This window comes from Cyprinus carpio, chromosome A2 (assembly GCF_018340385.1).
Source record: "Cyprinus carpio isolate SPL01 chromosome A2, ASM1834038v1, whole genome shotgun sequence".
Taxonomy (NCBI): Eukaryota; Metazoa; Chordata; class Actinopteri; order Cypriniformes; family Cyprinidae; genus Cyprinus; species Cyprinus carpio.
This window is the reverse complement of record NC_056573.1, coordinates 11,576,328-11,599,480: the sequence shown is the minus strand read 5'-3', so window position 1 is coordinate 11,599,480 and position 23,153 is coordinate 11,576,328. Positions and strand designations below refer to the sequence as shown.

Below are 23,153 nucleotides of genomic sequence, written 5' to 3'. Positions count from 1 at the left end.
GCCAACAACAATTTAGACCATCAAAGAAATGAAATCATTGTGTTTAGGCTTTTACTTGACAATCTATTTAAAGTATCTGAAATATAAAAAAAAAAAAAAAAAAAAAAACAATGATTACAGTAAGGTGGCATGCCATTGTAATGAGTTGTTACGCATTTAAACACAAACACAAAATTGACATGCATTCCTTCTAAGAATCTCACCAACCACTCCAACAACGATGAACAAAGACAGCAAGGCAGAAACTGAAATGTAGGAAAACAATAATAGCCCTCCACTGTTGACAAAGTTAATGTTAATGTAATCATTTAGGGAATACATTTTTTTTTTAATGAAACGCTTTGACCCAAGTGTTGCGTTTTTTTGACTGTGAACAGAAGAGAAGCCAATAAAACCACCACTTCCACTCCATAGAAAGGCCAACTGTGAATGGTATGTATACCGTTTATATTATATTTATAAACAACACCAATTTGATTATTTACATGATTTTTTTTCTTGATCAAGTACTCATTAAGATGCCTCACCCACATTCATTGTTGTATTCACACTAAATATTAAAAAAACAAAACAAAAAAAAAAACAAGTCATTTGCACACACACAAATGCGAAAGTAACAGCGAATGAATCACTGACCATCTTAAAATTTACGGTTTGCTGGGGGCCAAGGAGAGAAAATAACTGGGAAAATTCAAAATGAAATGGAGTGTAGAGCCTCAGTAAGAAGAATAAAAAAAAAAAAAAAAAGAAATCCAAAAATATTGGCATTATGACCATGTAATTTTGTTTTTAAAAAGGTAAAAAATACCAGTTGCGTGTGAAAACATTTTCTGCCTATATAACATGGAATCAGACATCAGTCTACAGCGAAGACAGATGATAGTAAGCAAGAAGATGTAATGAACTTAAATATTTACAAAGACACAAACAGGCCCACAAATTCAAACTATTGCCAATATTACTTGGACATGGGATGAGTCCTAAAGTCACTTTACTTTAGTTTCTTGCTGGTCAGAGAGTCCCATGCTTCACTGGTCTTCACTTCATTAACAGTGCTTGCAAGGCTGGCAAGGCTCTACTTGCATTCAGTTCCACGTATAGACTACATTCCAGCTTTGTTTTGCAGATGTGCTTATAGATTGAGAACTTTAAAAATGAGTTTAAAATCTCCCGTTGAATAATAGAATATTGAGAATTCAAATCGGAACTGTTAGTGATTTTACCAAAAATGTTCATGCTAATCATTTGCTGCCTTGCAAGCACTGGAATTTCCTTCAAAGAAAATCAGAATTCTAGTTCTGTAACTATCCAAACAGCTGCCACTATACTTAACAGATATGCATATAAATGAATCTTACAACATTATGCTCAATCAACAAAACTGCATATACCTCTTTCCAATTTGAAGTGAAATGCACAACTTCCAAAGAAATAAAATTGTTTTCTGAAACAACAGCATATACATCTTTTAAGAAAGAGATCAATTTGATGAGAACTCTCAAAATCTTCTTGTTCATGTTTTTTTTTAACAAGCTCAATATCTCATTTCATCTCTCGTTTTCATTAAGAGCTGGCGAAATTAAGCGAGAGCAAAATGATTAGCATATCTTAAGTTACAAATCATTCATGCAGTCTGGCATTAGCCCATGCAAAACGATGGGAATGTATCCCGATAGTGAGAAAGCAGCTGTAACGTGTGTAACTGTGAAGTGCAGTGCACAGGTGAAACATGTCCTGACGGGGTTCTGGATGACGTGGCTCCCATGTTTACTGGTTAATGTATAAAACCATACAATGTTGATCGCTACAAAATGATGGACCTTATTACAGAGTGATGTACTGAACAGCTGACTTTATAGGTGTGCCAACAAGCACCCTTAAATGCTATTGAATGACAACCCTCCCCTCCACCCTCCATTGAGGAACACAGCTAAAAGCACACACACATTCATTTCACAGATGAGATCCACAGCTACTGTCTACCTACAGTTGTAAATTCAGTAGCACTATCCAAAATAAGGCATTCTTTTGACATCTACCAGTATTAGGAGTTGGTTCAGATTGTGCAAATATTTAAAGCAACAGAGAAAACAAAACATACATGAATACTGTAAACATCTGAGGTGCGCTCCTATGAAGAACTCGGATGCAGTTCTATTCAACATTTGTTAATCCTATGTGGTGTCGGGTTCCTTCTGTCTCTTTGGCAGTAGTGGTTTCTTTAGGCCAATGAAAGCATTTACAATGCACTGTTGTGCAAACAAGTCTGCTTTTTTTTCTTCCCCTTTGCTGGTAATACTTTGTTTTTAACTTATACTCAGCTGAGCGAATCCCATGAGTTTAACGTCGTCTGGAATTTCAGAGCTGTCCACTCCCGATGCCTAAACGGAAGAAAGATAAACATAGTGCCAAATATAAAACAACACCTCTGATGAGCAACTGAATGCTGCATCACATCATCTTATAACTTACCAACTTAAAAGTGACATTTTTGTGGGTTTGTGGATCATCAACGATTTTCTGCAAATTGGCGGCAACTAAAAAAATTAATTGAAGTTAGAAAAGATGTAATTATTTTACATCTTTTTAGTGTCAAGCAGCAATTTTGTTTTTATCTTGACAAACTCACCAATGACTAAGTCTCTCCCATCCACCAGTCCTGCAGACACAAGCTCCTGAGACACTCCATCGGCTGTGTCTGGATATAGAAGATATTAAATAAAACACATTTTTCAAGCGTTGTGATTGAGATCGAGTTAGTCAAGCGAACAGTAAACGGCACAAACCTCTCCCAGGCATGAACTCAAATCTGATATCGTTCAGCTCTTTCTTTGTATTCCTGTTGTTAAAAAAAAAAAAAAAAAAAAAAAAAAAGAAAGTGAAAAAGTTTAAGAAACATGGCATTATCAAAAGGCATTCTGATTATTGCAGAACTGTAAGAACCAGTGTTATATTAGTATTATTTAACATACTAATATTGTATTTATTCATATTTTGAATTAACTGTTATTTTTACATTTTTACTTTTCATTTTAATCTTAATGTTTTGATAATTTGTAAGAATATTGTATGTGCTTTTACCATTTTTATTAGTTTGATTCAATATTTCAATTTATTAATTATTATTCATTTTAATACATCCACTTTATTTCAGTTAGTTTCCAATGCAACATTTCTGATTTTCAATTAAGTTCTTCATATAATATTTCTATTTTATATTATTTCATTTATATATAAAACAATTTTTTTAATATTTTTAGTTAATAATAACAACCCTGTAAAGCCCATGCTTTCAACCCTGCACATTTACATCACTCTAAAAACCTGAAATATAACCTGAAATATTTGTATTGTCATTGAAAAGAGGGAATTATATCAGTTATATCACCCAAAAGATCCTACTATTACAGTAAGTTACTGGGATCAGTGCTTGCGTTTTTAAAAAGAATAGGTGAGTGAATGGGCTTAGGGTGAGCCAACACAACCCTGTGGAACAACTTTACTAACTGGCCTCAACAGTATGTTAACACTTAACTACTGGATCCATCTGGTTAAGTCACTAAAATAGGAAATACCTTAATCTTAGTACCAGGCTGATGGGGATTTTGGCTGAGTCCTGCCCTGTTGTAGCAGGTCCTCCAGCCTGTAGGGAGACAATTTCAAGATTTAAAGTCAAACCTAAATTATGAACCAAGTCCACTTGTTTGGTCATTCTTACTGCTGATACTGTCTTCACAGCAGAGCTCACCTGGGAGCCCGGAGAGGACGCTGATATCGTGGCAGTGTCATCTGCAGCATGTGGCGCTTCAGACTGTCCAGCAGCTGCTGGCTGCAGGAAGCTTGATGGATCTGCTGGAAAGATCTTTGAAAAAGGCAGAAACAAGATTTTCTTAAGAATGGCTTTGAGGTAAATTCAGAAAGTAGGAAATGGAACTGAACTCCCACCTCTGCATTTTGTACAGCCTCCTCTTTTACTCTTGGTGACTAAAAAAAAAAGACAATTGAAAGACTTCAAAAATGCTTTATACAAATCCACAGACTAGAACAAAACAGACGTTAGGTAACAGTGTAGCAGATGAGTGTGTACCCGTAAAGCGGCTACTGCTGCCTTTCCTTCCTCACTCTCCAAGTCCAGCTCATCATCACTCCATTCCCACTCTCCATCCTCAGTCTTGTGTAGTCGACCGCTGGAGCCTGGAACCCTCCGCACCTATTTACACAAACAACCAAATTCTTGAAGCACAACTACAAACATTTCTGTATGATATTTGTCAGTTTTTTTTTTTTGACACCCACCTTCCTTGATCTCTCTCCTATTGTTGGCGCCCTGTCCAGCAATTTTTCTTTCAAGTATTCATTGTTCTGTGAAGGAATTGTAGGAAATAAAATTAAAATTTCATAGTAAGCTACAAGCCAGCGGTCAACAAATGTACTGCATGGTTAAAAACAGACAATAAGTTAAATATAATCATTATGAATAATTCCACAAATGTAATATATTTTGGTTAAAACTGTGAGATCAGGTTGTACAATTCTAATAATACATTTGAGACAATAAGTACAGACAGCATCCTCTGTGGGTCGTAATGCAGCACTGCAGTGCCGTACAGGCCTCTCTGTTTACACACTGACTACAGTGCCACTGAGCCACTAGAAATGATAGTCTGCTGAGGCATGCGTCCCATGAGCAGGAAATGGCCTTCAGAAACTCTAATCCTGAGTATTTGTTACAGTAAAGCAGCTATGCTGGACCAGTGGTTTGGAAATGTTTAGGCGACAATGATTGTGGCCAAACTAAATAATTTGGCCTGCTGGAAGCAGCAATTACATAAAACAGACTGCACATTTGTGCCCTTGAATAAATGTTCTTTACAAATTCAGTTTACAGTATCTCACCTTGGCTTTTGTGAAGAACTTGTGTTTTAAGAGTTCAGCAGCTGTAGGCCTGTTAAAGAACACTGAATATTAATAATATGACCAACGACGTCATAATCGAAGATTCCAAACACAGAGTCAGTGAACTTCAGGAAACAATTGCACTACCGTTTTTCTGGATCCTTCTGGAGGCACAAGGAGATCATCTTCCGAAAAGATTTGCCGTATTTTTTAACCATATCTTTATCTGTAACTCCAGTCTCTAGACAAGGAGGGTCATTCTGCAGGGTTAACATGAGAACCTAAACCAAAAAAAAGGGGGAGAAATCAAGAAAGACCCAGACAAATCATTACTGTAGAAAAAGTATAGATAAAAACATTAAGCAACCAGAGGCTCTGTGAATTGAATGATTATTACAATAGAGTGACTCATTTTTAAAGGCCAACCCAGAAGTTAGATTCACCCTGGATCCCTTTGGCAAAAAGCAAATAGGATTTTTCCATTAGCTTTTGGATTCTTGCAGAAAATAAGACTTTGTGACAAACCAAATAATCATGATTCTTACACATTTTGTTCATTAAGTTGCAGCTTCTATTTATTTTGAAGCCTAAATACAATTCAGCAGAAGTAAAAAGTTGAAGTTAGGTTATAAACAAACAACACTGTGGTTGCATGACTTCAACGTCAGCACCACTAAGCTTAAGACAAATCTTTTAATCTTTATTAAAATCTATAAGCTGCAATGTTTGAGTTAGAATAGTTTGCAAGAGCAGGAATACAAACACAACAAGGCTGTAAAAGAGGACTAGTGAGTAGGTAAGGCAATGTCCTCGACAACCTCTGTGCTCCTATTTAACTACTTGTTAGCAACCACCTTTTTCAAAACACATAAAAGCTTAAATAAAAAATGATTGAGGTATTACAGATGTATTTTATGTAGCATAAAACATGAATTTGAGCTTGTGTTCACTACCAATCTTATAAGGCATTTAACCAAAAACCCATTCAAAACACTCACTGACTTCGCTAGAATCAGAAGTGCAAAATGCCAACTCATTTCCAAATTTTCAGATCATTCTTGCATCACTCTACTGAGAGGTTTCATAGCAGACTCTCCATGAACTGAAAACAAACAGTGACTTGCTGCTTACCTTCATTGGCGGATATTTGTGATATGGAGCAGCTCCGGTTGCCAGCTCAATTGCCGTAATCCCAAAACTCCAGATATCAGCTTTGAAATCATAACCCCTAACCTGCGATTGACATCATAAGACATTATAATTATCACATTCTGTAATAAAGCTTTTCAGTTTCCAAAATATAGGTAAAAGGTAAAGTAGGAACAGGTGAGACAACACTAACCTGCTCCATCACTTCGGGCGCCATCCAGCATGGAGTTCCTACAAACGTCTTCCTCACTTTGTTTCTAGTCATGTCTCCACCAGTTGCTAAAAAGGCACTAACACCAAAGTCTTCGGGGAGAAAAGCAGACATCAAAACTATCAATCGTCTGACCCAAGATCTCTGCAAGTTGTGTATTATATATACTTTTCATGTCAAGCCACCTGTGATCAAATCAAAACCTTCCTAGTCCAGAAAATGTGCATCTAGAGGCCATTCAAAGACTTTGAAAGCAAACAGAATTATATCGCCTCTTTTTCTGTTTGCTTAAAAAAAAAAAAACTTTTTTATTCTCTTAAGTATAATATTCCACATAATGTACATAAACACTATGATGGCAATCCAATATTTTACATCTAAATAAAAATATTTTGCATTCCTTCAAAATGATAAAAAAAAACAGTATAGTATACAATATTCCTAATATTAAGCTAATTACTTGTCAATAATCAGAAGAAGACAAAAATAATGCATTGACAGTGAAACTCCACCTGCAATTTGAACAGAGCCGTCTTCTCCTAAAAGAATATTTCCAGCCTTCACATCCCTTTACAGAGAGAAGTACAGGTCAGTGTATTGCCCAGTGACTCAAAATTAAAATGAAGCACATATAAATGTAATTATAGACAGACACCAAACCATCCATATACCTGTGAATCTGACCATTTTTGTGCAGATAATCGAGACCTTCTAGCACCTCTTTTAGTATGCTGGCAATGCTGGCCTCATCCATGACACCTGATTTGTGCTCCCCTCTGGAAATGATGTACTTAATAAAATCAAGAACTGAGCCTGAAAACAAACATGAATGGGAAGATTTTGTATTATGTAGTACTTAATTTGCAATAACTTTCTTGTTGTTATTGTTTATTCAAGACATGCTTTTAAACAATGAACTAACTGACCACCACTGAGCAACTTCATGACCAGCCAAAGCTCATCCTTGACCACAAAGGAGGTGTAATAAGACACAATATTTGGGTGATGGCACTGGCTCATTGCCTGGATCTCTTTCTAAAATAAATAAATAAATAAAAGGAAGAAAGAAAATGTTAGAAAGCAGTAAATGTTTAAAGCTAAACAGAGGTTTCTAAAAGGCAATAATGGTAAGTAATGGCAAACAAAAGATCCCATTCAGATCACTATGAGTGCTCAACCACGTCCTTCTGGGTCAAATTACTTCAAGATGTGGCCATTCATGAGTTTTATGCTACAGAACTGAAACAGAAAAGAACCCAGACATTCGGTGAATAGAAGTCTTTCAATACAGATTTACACCAAACTGAATTAACTGATTCCAACCTATTCTACATCATAAAAAGGTACATTTTCTGTTTAAATGCAAGTGTAGTCAGCTAGTCTGGTCTCCTAAGCCATTCTAACCCTGATAGTTTAATCACAAACGAGAAGAGTCTTTCCTTTTGGCTGTGCCAGTGTAATCCTCCTCTGATTGACAGACATGTGGCTGCCTTGCACATGACCCCAGTTACATCATGACCCCGCCATTTGGCAAAAAGATCATTAACCGAGGGGAATGGGATCTGAGACCCTTAGTCAAATGTACATTGCATATTTTCTAAAACTGAAATATAATCAGACAGTCAATATTTGTGCCTATAATTAGTGGAGTTTGTCTCAACCTCTGCAGTTTTCTTGCATGCTTGCAGAATAGCATAAATTACTTAAATTATTCAATCACCAAGAGATTCAACTAATATATTTTTTTTTGAAGAACATTCGCATAATGTACAGATTCTATACAGAAATAATAATTAATAATAAAAATATACACTCACATATATATATATATCTATAATATATAACCATATATATAGTATATATATATATATACACACACATATATATATACATATAACATATATATATACACATTATAAAAACATAAATACAAAAATACACAAAAAAACATACACACATACACACACACAAAAACATAAACAAATAATACATATAAACATTAAAAATACACATCATACATACATATAGCATATATATATATATATATATATTATATATATATATATATATATATAATATACACACACACGTTTGTAATTGCGGGAATGATTAATTTTACTCCAATGCACGCTTAATTATGATAAAAAAAAATATAGGCTGCAGAATCATTTATAAGAAAACATTACGCTTCTAAAGAGAGCCAGACAAATAAACTGCCATCCATAAATAACCGGTTTAAGCAGAGACTCCATCCTAATCAAATACCTTTAGGTGGTGGTCTTATTTTATGAGCAGTAAGCAGACATTACCAGAAGCTCATCCATGCTGGTCTGGCATTTCTCAAGATTGATGCGTTTAATGGCCACCTTCTCTTTCCTGGGTTTGCAATATGCTGCCTGGACCACAGCTGTTGCTCCACTCCCTATATAACAGCAGAAAAAGATCAAAAATATTTTTTTAAAATCAGAATTAGTAATACAAACAAAAAATCTGCATATGAAATAACATACAGTACTAAGAAAATATTAGAGACAACAGATGTAGAGGATTATAGAATTCACATAGTTTTGACCCTTTTTTTTGGCAGGAATTTTGCCTTTGGGGGGGTATTTTAATATTTTACGTTCATTTCCTTTCATAAATCTATTTTATACTGGGTATATAAAATAGTTAGGACCACTCAGGACTTAAGGGAAAAAAAATCCCCCATTAAAAATGCTATATTTAATCCCACTGCCATTTAAGCATCAAATAATACATTCTTTGTTAACAGGCTTTTATTTTGTTGGGAAGGATCACTCCCCATTGGTTGAACTTCGTTTTCCAATGACGTTGGAAAACACTATGCATGTCATCATTGTGATGTGACCGGATTCCAGAAAACCTAGATCTCAAGATCTAGGCATCACATTATGTTGTGTGTGGGCCCGTTTCAATCAAGACAACCTGCTCTAAAGATATGCAATTTACTATGGTTTATTTTTGTCACGCAAAGTTACAAAGCAAAACATGCAAAGACCTCACGTGTATATCGTTTACATGTTGCAGAGACTGGTTACTCAAAAGTAATTCATTTTTAGAAGTTAAGATCAGGACTGATGTTGGTTTAAAAAAAAAATCTAAATTAAAATATTACTAAACATTTTTTAGGGCAATTTTTGGACATTTTTGTCTTCTAAGGACCGGAGTGTTAGTTTTTCTTTTAAATCGAATACTGCTTTTAAAAAAATCAAAACCAATGTGGTTGCTATTGACACACGCAAGATAATCCAAAAATAGACAGACAGACAGACAGACAGACAGACAGACAGATAGATAGATAGATAGATAGATAGATAGATAGACAGACAGAGACGGACAGATAGATAGATAGATAGATTCTGCTTAGCATTTAGTATATGCAAAATACTCCTCCATATAATACAATGACGGTGTAAAAAAAAAAAAAAAAAAAAACTTTTAAAGTGTTAAAGACTTGAAAATGAATGAATTTTTAGTAGTTATGATCAGGACTGATATAATAATTTATGACAGTTTTTTGACACTCACATTTTTGTCCTCTAAGGACATCTGTGTAACTTTTCTAAACAGACACACAAGGGTTAACCATTATAATGGAATGCTCGTTATTCTTCCCCTAATGCTAATTCAGATGATATAAAATGGACTTAAGTTTTAATATGCCTTCACTTCATATTGTTCCACACTTCCTTTTACATGACAACTTCCCTCACCAAAGGGAGCTGAAAAACCAAACCCAAAACCCCAGCTCTGGTTATGTGTTTTTATTAGTTAAATATTTAGTTAAAGTGATCTCAAAATACGTCAAACTTTCATCTAGATGACAGCCTATCTGCATGAACATTATATGAAAAGGCTTGTCACTTAAATAGCCAGCAAGTTGTCAACTGTAATGGTTCTTAAACCCCAAAGCAGCCATATGTTAACGTAATAACACGATGAAATCCTCAAATCAATCAGTAAATCAGCCATTGTCCGCAAAGCATTACAGTCTGCTGGCATGTCGGGTGGCTAGTTAGTTAGCATGGCTAACACAGCCTGAACATCTTCCAGGCGCGATGACTCAATTACTGATGGAGATCAGAAATAACACAGACCATCTGGGCCCCAGAGACCATAACACAGATGTCTTAATCTCCGTTATTCTATCATTGATGTAATCGGATGTGTGATGGTTTAGCTCACCGATCACCTCCTGAAGCTCATAGTCATCCTTGTCGATAGACCAAGGGTGAGAGCTCGGGTCTTCGGACATGACTGCAGTCAGTTCACGACAGCCGTACGCTACACTGCACGCTTACACGACAGCGAGCGCTGGAAAACGGACGATCGGGATTTAGGCTCGATGTGCTTATGCTGATTTTGTCGACCGCTCTCAATCTCAACAGCCAAACTTTGCCAACAGAGATAGTGACCCCGCCTTAGGCGGAAAACGCTCTTCCTCGTGTCAAAATCTTGGGGGCGACCAATATTATGCCACGTTACGCCACCTACCGGTCATGACTCAGAGTCACCCAAGCCAAGTAGGGCTCGAAAGTACAGGTGCATCTCAATAAATTAGAATGTCGTGGAAAAGTTAATTTATTTCAGTACTTCAACACAAATTGTGAAACTCGTGTATTAAATAAATTCAGTGCACACAGACTGAAGTAGTTGAAGTCTTGGTTCTTTTAATTGTGATGATTTTGGCTCTCATTTAACAAAAACCCACCAATTCACTATCTCAACAAATTAGAATATGGTGACATGCCAATCAGCTAATCAACTCAAAACACCTGCAAAGGTTTCCTGAGCTTTTAAAATGGTCTCTTAGTTTGGTTCACTAGGCTACACAATCATGAGGAAGACTGCTGATCTGACAGTTGTCCAGAAGACAATCATTGACACCCTTCACAAGGAGGGTAAGCCACAAACATTCATTGACAAAGAAGCTGGCTGTTCACAGAGTACTGTATCCAAGCATGTTAACAGAAAGTTGGGGTCAAGGCATCAAGAGCCACCACACACAGACGTGTCAAGGAATTTGTCTACAGTTGTCGAATTCCTCTTGTTAAGCCACTCCTGAACCACAGACAACTTCAGAGGCGTCTTACCTGGACTAAGAAGAAGAACTGGACTGCTGCCCAGTGGTCCAAAGTCCTCTTTTCAGATGAGAGCAAGTTTTGTATTTCATTTGGAAACTAAAGTCCTAGAGTCTGGAGGAAGGGTGGAGAAGTTCATAGCCCAAGTTGCTTGAAGTCCAGTGTTAAGTTTCCACAGTCTATGATGATTTGGGATGCAATGTCATCTGCTGGTGTTGGTCCATTGTGTTTTTTGAAAACCAGTCACTGCACCTGTTTACCAAGATATGTTGAGCACTTCATGCTTCCTTCTGGTGACCAGCTTTTTGAAGATGCTGATTTCATTTTCCAGCAGGTTTTAACACCTGCCCACACTGCCAAAAGCACCAAAGCACCTGTAGATTGCGTCCTCAGTCACTCTGACCATTATTAAAAACATTTATTTCAAAATGATATTTCCCCCCATTTTAAATTCTTATTATCCAATGAAAGGATACATTTTTGTGCATTTTTTAAATAAAAGACCAAAAGGATTAACAATGCAGATGAATTTTCACAGCCTTTTTTGATCATATTTTACCAAGGGGGCCAATATTTTTGGCCACGACTGTACATACAAGGACTCATGTGAAGTAAAACAGTATAACAAACTCTTACGATTTAAATAAGAAAAGTTAATTTTTCTCTAATACACATTGGCCACAATTAATGGCCCCCTTTTATTCAATACTTTTTGAAACCTCCATTTGCCAGTTTAACAGGTCTAAATTTTCTCCTATAATGCCTGATGAGGTTAGAGAACACCTGACTAGAGATCAGAGACCTTTCCTTTATCCAGAATCACTCCAGACCCTTAAGATTACCAGCTCCATGTTGGTGCTTCTCCTCTTTAGTTCACTCCTCTCATTTTCCGTAGGGTTCAGGTAAGAGGACTGGAATGGCTATAGCAGAAGCTTGGTTTTGAGCTCAGTGACCCATTTCTGTGTTGTTTTTGAGGTTTGTGTTTGGATTATTGTACGGTTGGAAGATCCAAACATGGCCCATTATAAGATTTCTAACAGAGTCAGTCACTTACTGATTTTTTTTCTGTTGGTATGTGATATAATCCATGATGCCATGTATCTAAACAAGATGTCCAGGACCTCCAGCATGGGCCCACAACATCAAAAATACAGCAGTATATTTCATTGTACACATGGGGTACTTTTTTATCCCTGTTTTCACCAAACCCATCTTTAGTTTCATCTGACCATAGAAGCCAGTCCCATTTGAAGTTCCAGTCGTGTCTGATAAATGAATATGCTGGAGTTTTGTTTTTGGATGAGCTAGGAGAATTTTTCTTGAAACCCTCCTAAACAACATGTGTTGATATAGGTTCTGTTTGACAATTTTTTTTAAGGTTTTCTGACCCCGAGACTCAACTATTTTCTGCAATTCTCCAGCTGTGGTCCTTGGAGAGTCTTTAGCCACTCAAACTCTCCTTCTCACCATGCATTAGGACGATATAGACACACGTCCTCTTCCAGGCAGTTTCGTAACATTTTCTGTTGATTGGAAATTCTTAATTATTGCCCTGATGGTGAAAATGGGAATTTTCACAGCTTTTTTTCTTCTCTTCTTGGTTAAATGTAGCCAATATAAACATTAGCTAATAATAAAACATTTTTAATACTATCTTTAATAATGCTAAAGTCAAAAAAGAGTTACTTGGTTAAATGTAGCCAATATAAACATTAGCTAATAATAAAACATTTTTAATACTATCTTTTTACATGAGAAGTAAAAGAAACAAATTAGTAAAAAGTATAAAATAAATGAAAATGTATAGCTGTATTTACTGTAAAAAAAATATTTTTTATGAATATTCTTAATATTTATTGGGAAATACAGATAAGATAAGATAAGATAAGATAAGATAAGATAAGATAAGATAAGATAAGATTAAAATATATTATAATGCCTATTGGGAAGTAGGCATTCCCTGTTTATGCATTATCAGGTGTTGTGTTTTAAGTTAAAATTTATGTTAATCAATTGATATTTTATTATTTGTTTATGCATGCATTATTTTATGCATGCTACCCTGTAGACATTTTGTGTTTATGTGGATATCACTAAAAAATATTTTTGTTCTAAAAGAGATTAAAATCTTTTAAATGTCAAACATACTAAAATAACATTATTTTATTTTAAAAAAAGTAAAAGAGAGAGAGTAAGGAAAATAAAATAAAAAACGATATAATTTTATTAAATCGATAAATCTATTTCTTTAACCAAACATTAATGTAGGCAAAATTTTAGTTACAGGTTACCTGAATTATGTATAGCTGTATTTTACTGTACAGGTTACCTGAATTATTTTTAGAGTGAATTAAACATCTAGTTTCTTCAGGAGAAACATTTTTAGTTAGATAAAATCCTGTCAAAACTCTGGTCTACCCTATAGGATGATTATTATATATAAACAACTCCACAAAAATCCACAAATTGCTCGAAAACTGCAAAGCGCAAAATATATTGTATTACTAAAGCAAAAATCACTTAAGGAAGAGAAAATACTGCATAGGGAGCTATTATTTATAAATCAATTAAACCACTGCAACATAAAACATATCAATAAAATAAAAGTAGAGTAGAACACCACCACTAACTGGATTTCTCTATATAATTAAAATATAAAATATTATATCAATACCATTAATATAAATAAATAAAACGATTAATATATTACATGTACTCCATGGGGGAACTATCAAAGAACATTATGATTTTTAAAGGGGTCATATGACGTTGCTTAAAAGAACATTATGTAAAATAAAAAACATTCATGTTTGTGTATTTGGTGTAAATTGTATGTGTCCTAAGTAGTTAAGGTTCAAAATACACATTATTTTTCACATAATGTACATTATATTTGAGCCTCTATGCCCCGCCTTTTTTTTACAAAGCTCATTGTTCTGAAAAGCGAGGTGTACGCTGATTGGCCAGCTATCAGTGATGCGCGGGTCAATGTATAAACAACCCGCAACCGACCGACGTTTTCAACTAACCCGCCCGCAACTCGGACCGCAAAAAAAGAAAAAGAGAATATTGTACCTGACCCGCATTTTTTAAAAGTAGTAAATGCTCATCGTAGCGCAGGGGCGTAGAATTGGGGGGGGGGGGGGGGGGAAGAGGGACGCCAGGGATTTTGAAAAAACAATTAACCAGGACTGCCAAACTGTCCCTAGCGATAATTTTGAAAAAACAATTAAATATATGTCTATGTTTTGGTAATTTTTCGCATCTGATGACGCATCTGAAACATCATACCATTGATATTATTACCTAAGAAGTTAAAGTAAATAGGCTACGTTAGAAAACGGCGCGCTTTTAAGGACGCGCATTTATTATTTTTAAATGGGCGGAATGTAGTCACTCACCGGACAAGAAGATTTAGGTTAGAGCAGTTCTCGTTCTCGAGTCAAAGAACCAGTTGCATCGGTTTTCGGATCAACAGTAACAAATAAATCGCAATGGATTATGTATAGTAAGTGGATCATGGTTTCTCCGCTGATGACACCTAATTTATTTACTTTATATGTTCAAGACTTAAATCCTCGTATGAACATTATTGCTGTTACTGTATTTGGTTGCGTTGTTGCAAAACTTAATTGTAAACTTTTCATGATTATGAGGTTTTTAACTGACTAAAGTTATGATTACTGACTTTGTATATTTGAATGTTTGATAGACTTGACGCCATTACGTTATCGCCAATGACGTCATTACGTCGAGCGTAAAAGAACCGGTGAACCATTTTTTTCAACCGGTTTATTGAATCGAATTGTCCGAAAGAACCTGTTTGTGGAAAAGAACCGAACTTCCCATCACTAGACTGAGCTCATGCGTCATCTTCGCGCCAGTTATTCAGCCAATAAAGTGTAGGCCTATGTATTTCAAAATTGTGTCTAGTACTATATAAATTACAAAGGTTTAATTGGCATCTTTATTTTCAAACGACCCGACCGACCGCGACCCGAATATCATTAAAAATATTTTTGGATGACTCGTAACCACCGCAGGCACCCGCTCATTTTGAATCAACCCGCGCATCACTGCCAGCTATCCAGTGTGTTGTGATTGGCTGAATACCTCAAGCGTGTGACAGAAATGTTACGCCCCTTAACATACTGTGATGCCTTCTCCCAGCACAGCAAGACAAAACCAATAAAACCCATTACAAACGAGGCATTTGTTGCATCCAGTGGGGACATAATTACTGATTATGATGACTTATACTGTGTTTTTACGCATATGTTTACCACATTAACATAAAACCATGTCTGCATTTGTGATCAGAGAAATGACAAACAACAAGCGCTACTCTACACTGCTTAAAACATCTCCGGTTACTGTCATAACCTCGGTTCCCTAAAAGATAGGAACGAGACATGGTGTCAAAGCCTTGGGGACTCCCTTCCTTCCTAAGCTCAGAATCTTCCAACTGAACCAACAGCACAGCAGACCTGAGCATTGAGCATAGCAGCCTACGCCATTGTCTCGTTCCCGTCTCTCAGGGAACCGAGGTTACGACAGCAACCGGAGACATTCCGTTTTGAGAACAGTCTCAACATGGTGTTAACGCCTTGGGGACTGTATAGAACAACGCTGTGGAAGCAGCGAAGTAAAAAGGCTCAGCCCTGGCTGGAGCTACCATGAACAGTTCTTGCAAGACATTAAAAATAATCCCCAACCAATCAAATACGACCCTGCGACATGCCTCGAGGGAACTGGATGTAGATTCCCACTTAGGGATCCAATCAGTTTACTCAAAATCCATGTCCGATGGCAGGTCTCTTGTTGAGAGAAAGATGAATCGCCGTCGCCATACAAGGCGACATCATAGTCATGTCAAATGCATACAAGTATGTAATATAACAGTGCAGCGAAGCATGTGAGTGGCAAGGCCAGGCACAATACTAACACACATAGAGAATCTGAACATGACGATGGCCCCGTCCCCGATCTCCCTACACGACCTAGTCAAAACCACCAGCACAGTCAAACGGCTAATGGTTGCAGGTAGAACCATGGGTCGTACTCACCGACAGAAACTGTGAGGCTAATGACCACACGTCCAAATTGTAGAATCTGGAGAAGGTATTCTGCGTAGACGCCCTCATCGAATGGGCTCTGACACCAATAGGACGTTCCATTCCCAGGCTGGAATATGCCACGGCAATAGTGTCGACCACCCAATGTGAAGCATACAAACAGCTGCTCAGATTGCTGAAACTGAGCCGTGCGGTCTACGTAAACTCGTAAAGCCCTCACCAGACACAACACCTGATTCAGGGCGGCATCCAATGAAGTCTCCTACTCTGGAGTGAAAGCAGAAAGAGCCACCACTTGCGCTCTGAATGGTGTCGAGAGCGATTTAGGCACGTAGCCCAATCTTGGCTTGAGTGTGACGTTACAATCACCTGGTCCAAACTGCATGCAGTCTACATTCACAGAGAGCACTTGCAAATCCCTCATGTGCTTGACCGAAGCATAGGCGAGTAGCAACATGGTTTTAAGCGAGAGCTCCCTCAAGCTGACAGTCTGAAGTGGCTCGAAGGGCGGGAGGGCTAGCACCCCCAGATCCCGGGATGACACTGCTGGAGGATCGGCCACAGGGGAGCCATTAGTATTTCCAGGAGATCGGGAAACCAAGGCCTGTTCGGCGAGTACGGAGCGACTAATAACACTGACACCTTCTCCACTCTGATTTTGTGTAGCACTTGTGACAAAATCTTCAGCGGGGGGAAAACGCATACAGACGGGCATTCAGCTATGGCATCGTAAGTGCGTCCCCGCCTAGGGAAGAGCGTGACAGAGAGAAGAACAGAGGGCAATGCGTGCTCTCCTCTGTCATGAACAAGTTTACCACCGCTTTCCTGAATTGTTCCCAGATCAGCCTCACTGTCCCAGGGTTCAGCTTCCATTCTCCATGAGGAATCCCATCCCCCGATAGCATATCTGCGCCGTTGTTCAGGCAGCCTGGAACATGCGCTGCTCGAATGGAGAGCAGATGGTGATCGGCCCACAGCAAAAGGCGTGCTGCCTGTCTGTAAATTGCTCTCGAGTGTTCTCCGCCCTGGCGGTTTATGTATGATACCACCAATGGTTGTCTGTGCGAATCAACACGTGATGCCCCCGGACTTTGAATGGGCCAAGACCAGCCAATCATCCAAATAATTCAATATGCATATTTTGCTCGCTCTCAGAGGGGAAAGTGCCACATCCACACATTCCGTAAATGTACGGGTGCCAGTGCTAGCCCGAACGGCATTACTGGAAACTGATACGCTATGCCTTCGAACGCAAATCTTAGAAAGTGCCTGTGATGAGGAGCGATCTGGATATGAAAATATGCGTCCTTCAGGTCCACTGAAACAAACCAATCTCTTGGTCGAAACTGCACGAGTATCAGTTTTAGCATTGTCATTTTGAAAGCGTGTTTGTATAACCCACAGTTGATGGGTCTCAGGTCAAAGACTGGATGAAAAGCATCATCTTTCTTAGGAACGACAAAGTACAGGCTGTAAAACCCGCTCTCTCTCTCTCGCTCAGTGGGACCACTTCTATTGCGCATTTCATGAGGAGACTGAGAATTTCTTGTCTCAGTACCAGCTCGTTTTGTGCCGGGAACTGTCGACATGACTTAGTCATTGAACCGGGGTGGTCTGTGCCGAAACTGAAGCCTGTAGCCATTCTCTATTATGTTCCGCAACCAATCTGAAGTGCCCGAAATGAACGGCCATGCACTCGCAAAAAGACTCTGTCATTGTTGAGACCTACTGCTCCGCTGATCTGGAGTTCCTGATTATCAAGTGCAGGCCATTCTATCTACCACATGAGTTTACTTGCATTGTTGCTGCTGCAGTTTATGTACCTCCGGACGCTAATGCTAACATGGCTATGAAAGAACTTTGTGCTGCTATTAGCAAATTACAAACCCTGCACCCGGATGGAGCCTTTATTGTTGCTGGGGACTTCAATCACTGCACTTTAAGATCTGTTCTCCCTAAATTACACCAAAATGTCTCCTGCACTACAAGGGGACATAAAACATTGGACTACGTTTATACTAATGTGACTGATGCCTACAAAGTCACACCCCTCCCCGACCTGGGTCAGTCTGACCACCTCTCTTTGTTCCTGCTCCCCAAGTATACCCCGGTCATCAAATGTGTGAAACCTACAATAAGGACTGTTAAAAATCTGGCTGGAAGGTGCTGACTCCACTCTTCAACATCAATTCCAGCACACAGACTGGAGTGAGTTTGCTGCCCAGGCCACCACAGACTCTTAGATTAACATTGACACTTACACCAACTCTGTCTTGGAACACATCAACAGATGTGTGGGCAGAGTGACCACACACAAAAAAAAATTACAATTTTCCCCAGTCAGAAGCCCTGGATGAACAGAGAGGTTCGCCTCCTGCTCAAAGCAAGAGATGCAGCCTTCAGGTCTGTAGACCGGGAGTCTTACAGCTCAGCCAGAGCCAACCTGAGGAAGGGTATCTGCCAGGCCAAACTCACACATAAACAGAGGATTGAAAAAGTAGTTTCGCTTTCACAACAAAACACACAGCATCTCCACAACATGGCAGCGGTGGCAACAGTGAGCATAAAAGTTATGCCTTCTTTCTTTGCGTGAACATTTGGGCGGTGTTATGCAAATCTTACCACACAGTGATGTGGACATGTGGAGGCATGTTTAAACGAGCCGTTTTAGGAGGGCGTGGACAAGTCTTAACTTTTATAAAGAATATCTCTTTGGATTTGAGACTTTAGTCTTTGCAACTTTACAGATCTTCTTTATGCACCAAGAGCTTGTAACACTCCAAAGAGAAACGAAAAATTTAAATCGCATCATATGACCCCTTTAAATGCTCCACTGAAGACTTTGAGACATACGTTTGTTTAATTTATTTAAATAGTACGCCCTTTATATTCATTGTTACATGCTTACATCATTGTCGTTGTTATTGTTACATGTATAACACAATAATATATATATGGCCAGCAGCAGCCCTGGTTATAATTGGACACAGCTCCTGATGAGGCCACCCATAAATATAATATAATGTAAATGTATGTAAAGTGTCAACTTTAGAAATAAATAAATATTAATTTATTGTTTGATTAAACACAGTTATATGATTCAAGATGAATGGCGTGCTCAATCCCTTTTAAGTTAAGAGAGAGAATTTAAGACTAATGGCTTTATTAACTGTAACTCTGAATATGTGGTCTACCGCCTACAATGCCCATGTGGGTGTTTCTATGTGGGAAGAACTAAAAGAAAACTAAAAGAGCGGTTTTATGAACACAAATACGCAATTAGAGTCAATAACAAAGATTACCCCATGGCCAAACACTATAAAGAAATACACCATAGTGACCCTTCATCTTTGAGAATTCAGGGCATTGAAATTATTAAAAAATCAATACGTGGAGGTGACATTTTAAAACAGTTATTTGCAATGTGAAACCTTTTTGGATATAGAGTTTCAAAGCAATGGATTATCCAGGATTAAATGAGGAGATAGATTATAGACCTTTTCTGTGATTTTGTAATATTGTTCTTTCCTGTAACTTTCCATATATTGTATATGTATATGTGTATGCATATGTATACATGAAGGTGTAAGCATGAATATATGCATGCTACCTATTGCTTGTGTTTTTTGCTTGCATTGTTACCAACAGCTTTATTGCTGAGAATCATGTGAGAGGTGTGCCCTAGTAATATAATGCATGAATGTATGTGCATGCTATTTGTTGCTTCTTTATTTAATTGTTGTGACCAGCAGCTTCAGTGTTGAGAACCATGTGAGAGGCGTGCCCTAGCAATGTATGCATGAATATATATGCATGCTATCTGTTGCCTGTGTTTCTGTTGTTTATTGTGACTAATAGCTTTAGTGCTGAGAACGGTGTGAGAGGCGTGTCCTAGTAATTACCTGTAGACATTCAATACTGATTGTCAGCACCTATGTGTTTGCATCTACCTGTGTGTCTTTGTCATTATAAGATCAGTTTTTTATCTGCTTCACTATGCCCTGAAGAAGGCCCCATGCCGCTACGCGTGGGCATTTTAAAGTTGTCCATTTAGGACATGTCATTTTTGCAATAAAGACATTTTAATTACGGAGTGCCTCGGCTATCAGAGATCTTTTTTCTCTACACTGCCTCTTAAACACAGTTATAATTGATTATAATTTATTGTCAATGACATATTGTAATGTCCACTGTGAAAATGACAATAAATATTTGACTTTGAAGATGATAACGTTCTAAATTTCCCCAAGCATTACTAATAACTCTATTCAAGAGACAAAATGTACTATGTTTGATAGTAGCAATTAATAATGTTATGTGACCATGGAAAAACAGCTGTTGAAAATTAATAAGCCACAAAATGTGGGGCTTTCCAGGTTCATTCAGTGGTAAACTGTTACACCCACATTTTGAAAGATTCAGTGTAGGGGAAGACCAATAATTTCTCAAGCAACGGATTGAACTGGAATTCTCAAAGTCTACATGTTCGAAACATCTAGAAGAGAGTCTGAATTCTCGAAATTCAATATGCAAGCAGTAGACAATACCAACTCCAAGAGGATCAGGATCAGGTCCACCTCAGGAATTATGGACCAACAAAGCCTGAAATCTTTAAATTGCTGCAGATAGGATAGTAAGACTTTACATGAAGAAGATATGCAATGTAAGATGTGTCTGTCTACTAATCAAATCAAATGCCTACTAATTAAAATGTCTATAAAAAGCTTTGTTTAGCTCAGTTGTGGGACAACAGCTTGTAATTAGTAAACATTGGTGTCTATAAAAATTTACACCACAAAATAGATTACATAGAGTATTAAACAGCATACCCACAGTATTGTCAACTGTCACTACTGGTGCAAACTTCCTTTAAATGTTTGCAGAGTCTGACCCTTAGGCTGTGCTAAATGGAAATGTGAAACAGGAAGTAGGTTTTAACTCTTAAGTTTGACTTTCAATCCTGTTAACTGTGTACATTACACTAAAAGTATGATCAAATGACAAACCATGAATAATTTGAACATACTGTAATACAGCAATTTCCAGCAACACTGACATTACAATCTAACACAAAACACTGCAAAACAATCTTTTTGTTTATCTCTTCAATGTAAGCAAATGTAAAGATTCACACATTGTTTAGTTGTATTGTCAAGAAACGAAAGTCATTTTGCATTAACAATGTTGCACAGAAAGCCTATTTCAACCACACCCTGTCTAAATGGCCAGCTTGTAGGAATGCCACAGAGGTGAAACATACGTTAGGACTGCACCAACGGTTTTGTAAAGTATTAAGGATTGATTTTCTGATGGACCTAATCATTGTTCAACCACTGCAAGCACTCGGACATTTCTAAGTGGAACATTTCTTATAGTTTATTTATAAAACGTATAGTTCCAGTACTTTGAATTTGATTGGTTGAGTCATTTCCTAAGCTGTTGTAAAATACTCTATAAACACACATCTGTGACCTCATTACATCAGTATTACTGTGCCTCTGTGTTGTCAACCATTCAGTTGAAGAACTATGTTCTTAGGAGTAATAATTATTATTTGTTAGTAGTAAATTATTATATTTTTGTTCCTGATTTTGTTAGTGATTTTAGAACAGGTCTGCATTGTGCCTATAACAACCCTCCATAGCTGTTCCAAAATCAACAGCTTCTTGAGGATTAATCCTTTTTTTTGTCTAATATTCTAAATTACATAAATATTAGGTAAAGTCTTTTATGTTTGTGACTATGTCTGCTGGAATGTTTGTTCTTTATGTACTTTAGGACTTATTACCTTATTTTACCATCAACCTGCCATTTTCAAAAAAAAAAAAATTAGCCTGTATGGCTAAATCTGGCACATTTACATGATAGACTTGAGTACTCATGTTAATTAATTTGCATTATCCCTTTAAAATAAAAAAAATAACTATATGGGAGACTGGTGCTAGTTGTTTATATCTCAAAAGGTATAACACAAATGTTTTCTTTAGCAATGGTTTTGTATGTTAGCAAAACCATATTAAATTATATTTTGTACAAGATAAGTGCATACATACAGAAATACACATATAAAGACAGAGTGCATTGAGAAATTAGGTTATTGTAAACAAATATTCTTAAAGATTTAAAGTGATGCATCTTATAAACATAGTCAAGTTCTTCCTCATAAGTGCTCATCATAGCAGAATGGTAACTTGACTCCCTAAAACCGAATAAAAGCCATTAATAAGACTGAATCTTCCAGTTTTGGAAAACTGTTGTCATTTAGTGTAAACAGTCAATGGGCATGCTGTCTGAGGCTCAAACTATGGCAAAGCATGCCATACACCCAGATAAATGTGATGACTGAAAGCGGGAAATCTTACCATTGGCTGGAAACAGCAGGACTGAGGAAAAACACAGAGAGACTAAACAAAAATCAACACCGACAAATGTCAGACTACAACATGTGATCAGTCAGAACCCATTGTGGTGGTGATTGGAGCCTGTGTGGCACTGAGCCCTAAACTGGAAAAAGAGATTTAAAACAAACAAATCCCAGTCCTGGTAAAGGACCCAAGACTGAAATAATGCTTCCCACAAAAGGCATGTACTGAAGCTTCATCTGAATCACTACAATACTACCAAACCTTAGTAAAGATCAAATAATACTGAAGAGGACCATTGAGAAGTTTACTGTAACATTTCTGCTCTGCTCTTTCACCTACTTCCTTGTTCTCTTTT

The 23,153-nt window shown here is 37.4% G+C and overlaps 1 protein-coding gene across 1 annotated transcript; it reads right to left on the bottom strand.

Moving 5' to 3' along the window:
- Positions 1-413: 413 nt before the first annotated feature.
- Positions 414-10,733, bottom strand: LOC109100947 (serine/threonine-protein kinase OSR1-like). Its single transcript, XM_042772966.1, has 18 exons — positions 10,463-10,733; positions 8,566-8,678; positions 7,183-7,291; positions 6,928-7,069; positions 6,769-6,824; positions 6,239-6,348; positions 6,028-6,129; positions 5,044-5,177; positions 4,897-4,945; positions 4,297-4,362; positions 4,088-4,210; positions 3,946-3,984; positions 3,719-3,862; positions 3,576-3,643; positions 2,787-2,839; positions 2,630-2,698; positions 2,473-2,537; positions 414-2,381 (listed from the first exon to the last, which is right to left on the bottom strand). Exons 1-18 carry the CDS (start codon positions 10,530-10,532, stop codon positions 2,307-2,309), a joined length of 1,587 nt encoding a protein of 528 aa, XP_042628900.1. The 5' UTR covers positions 10,533-10,733; the 3' UTR covers positions 414-2,306.
- Between the last annotated feature and the right edge of the window lie 12,420 nt (positions 10,734-23,153).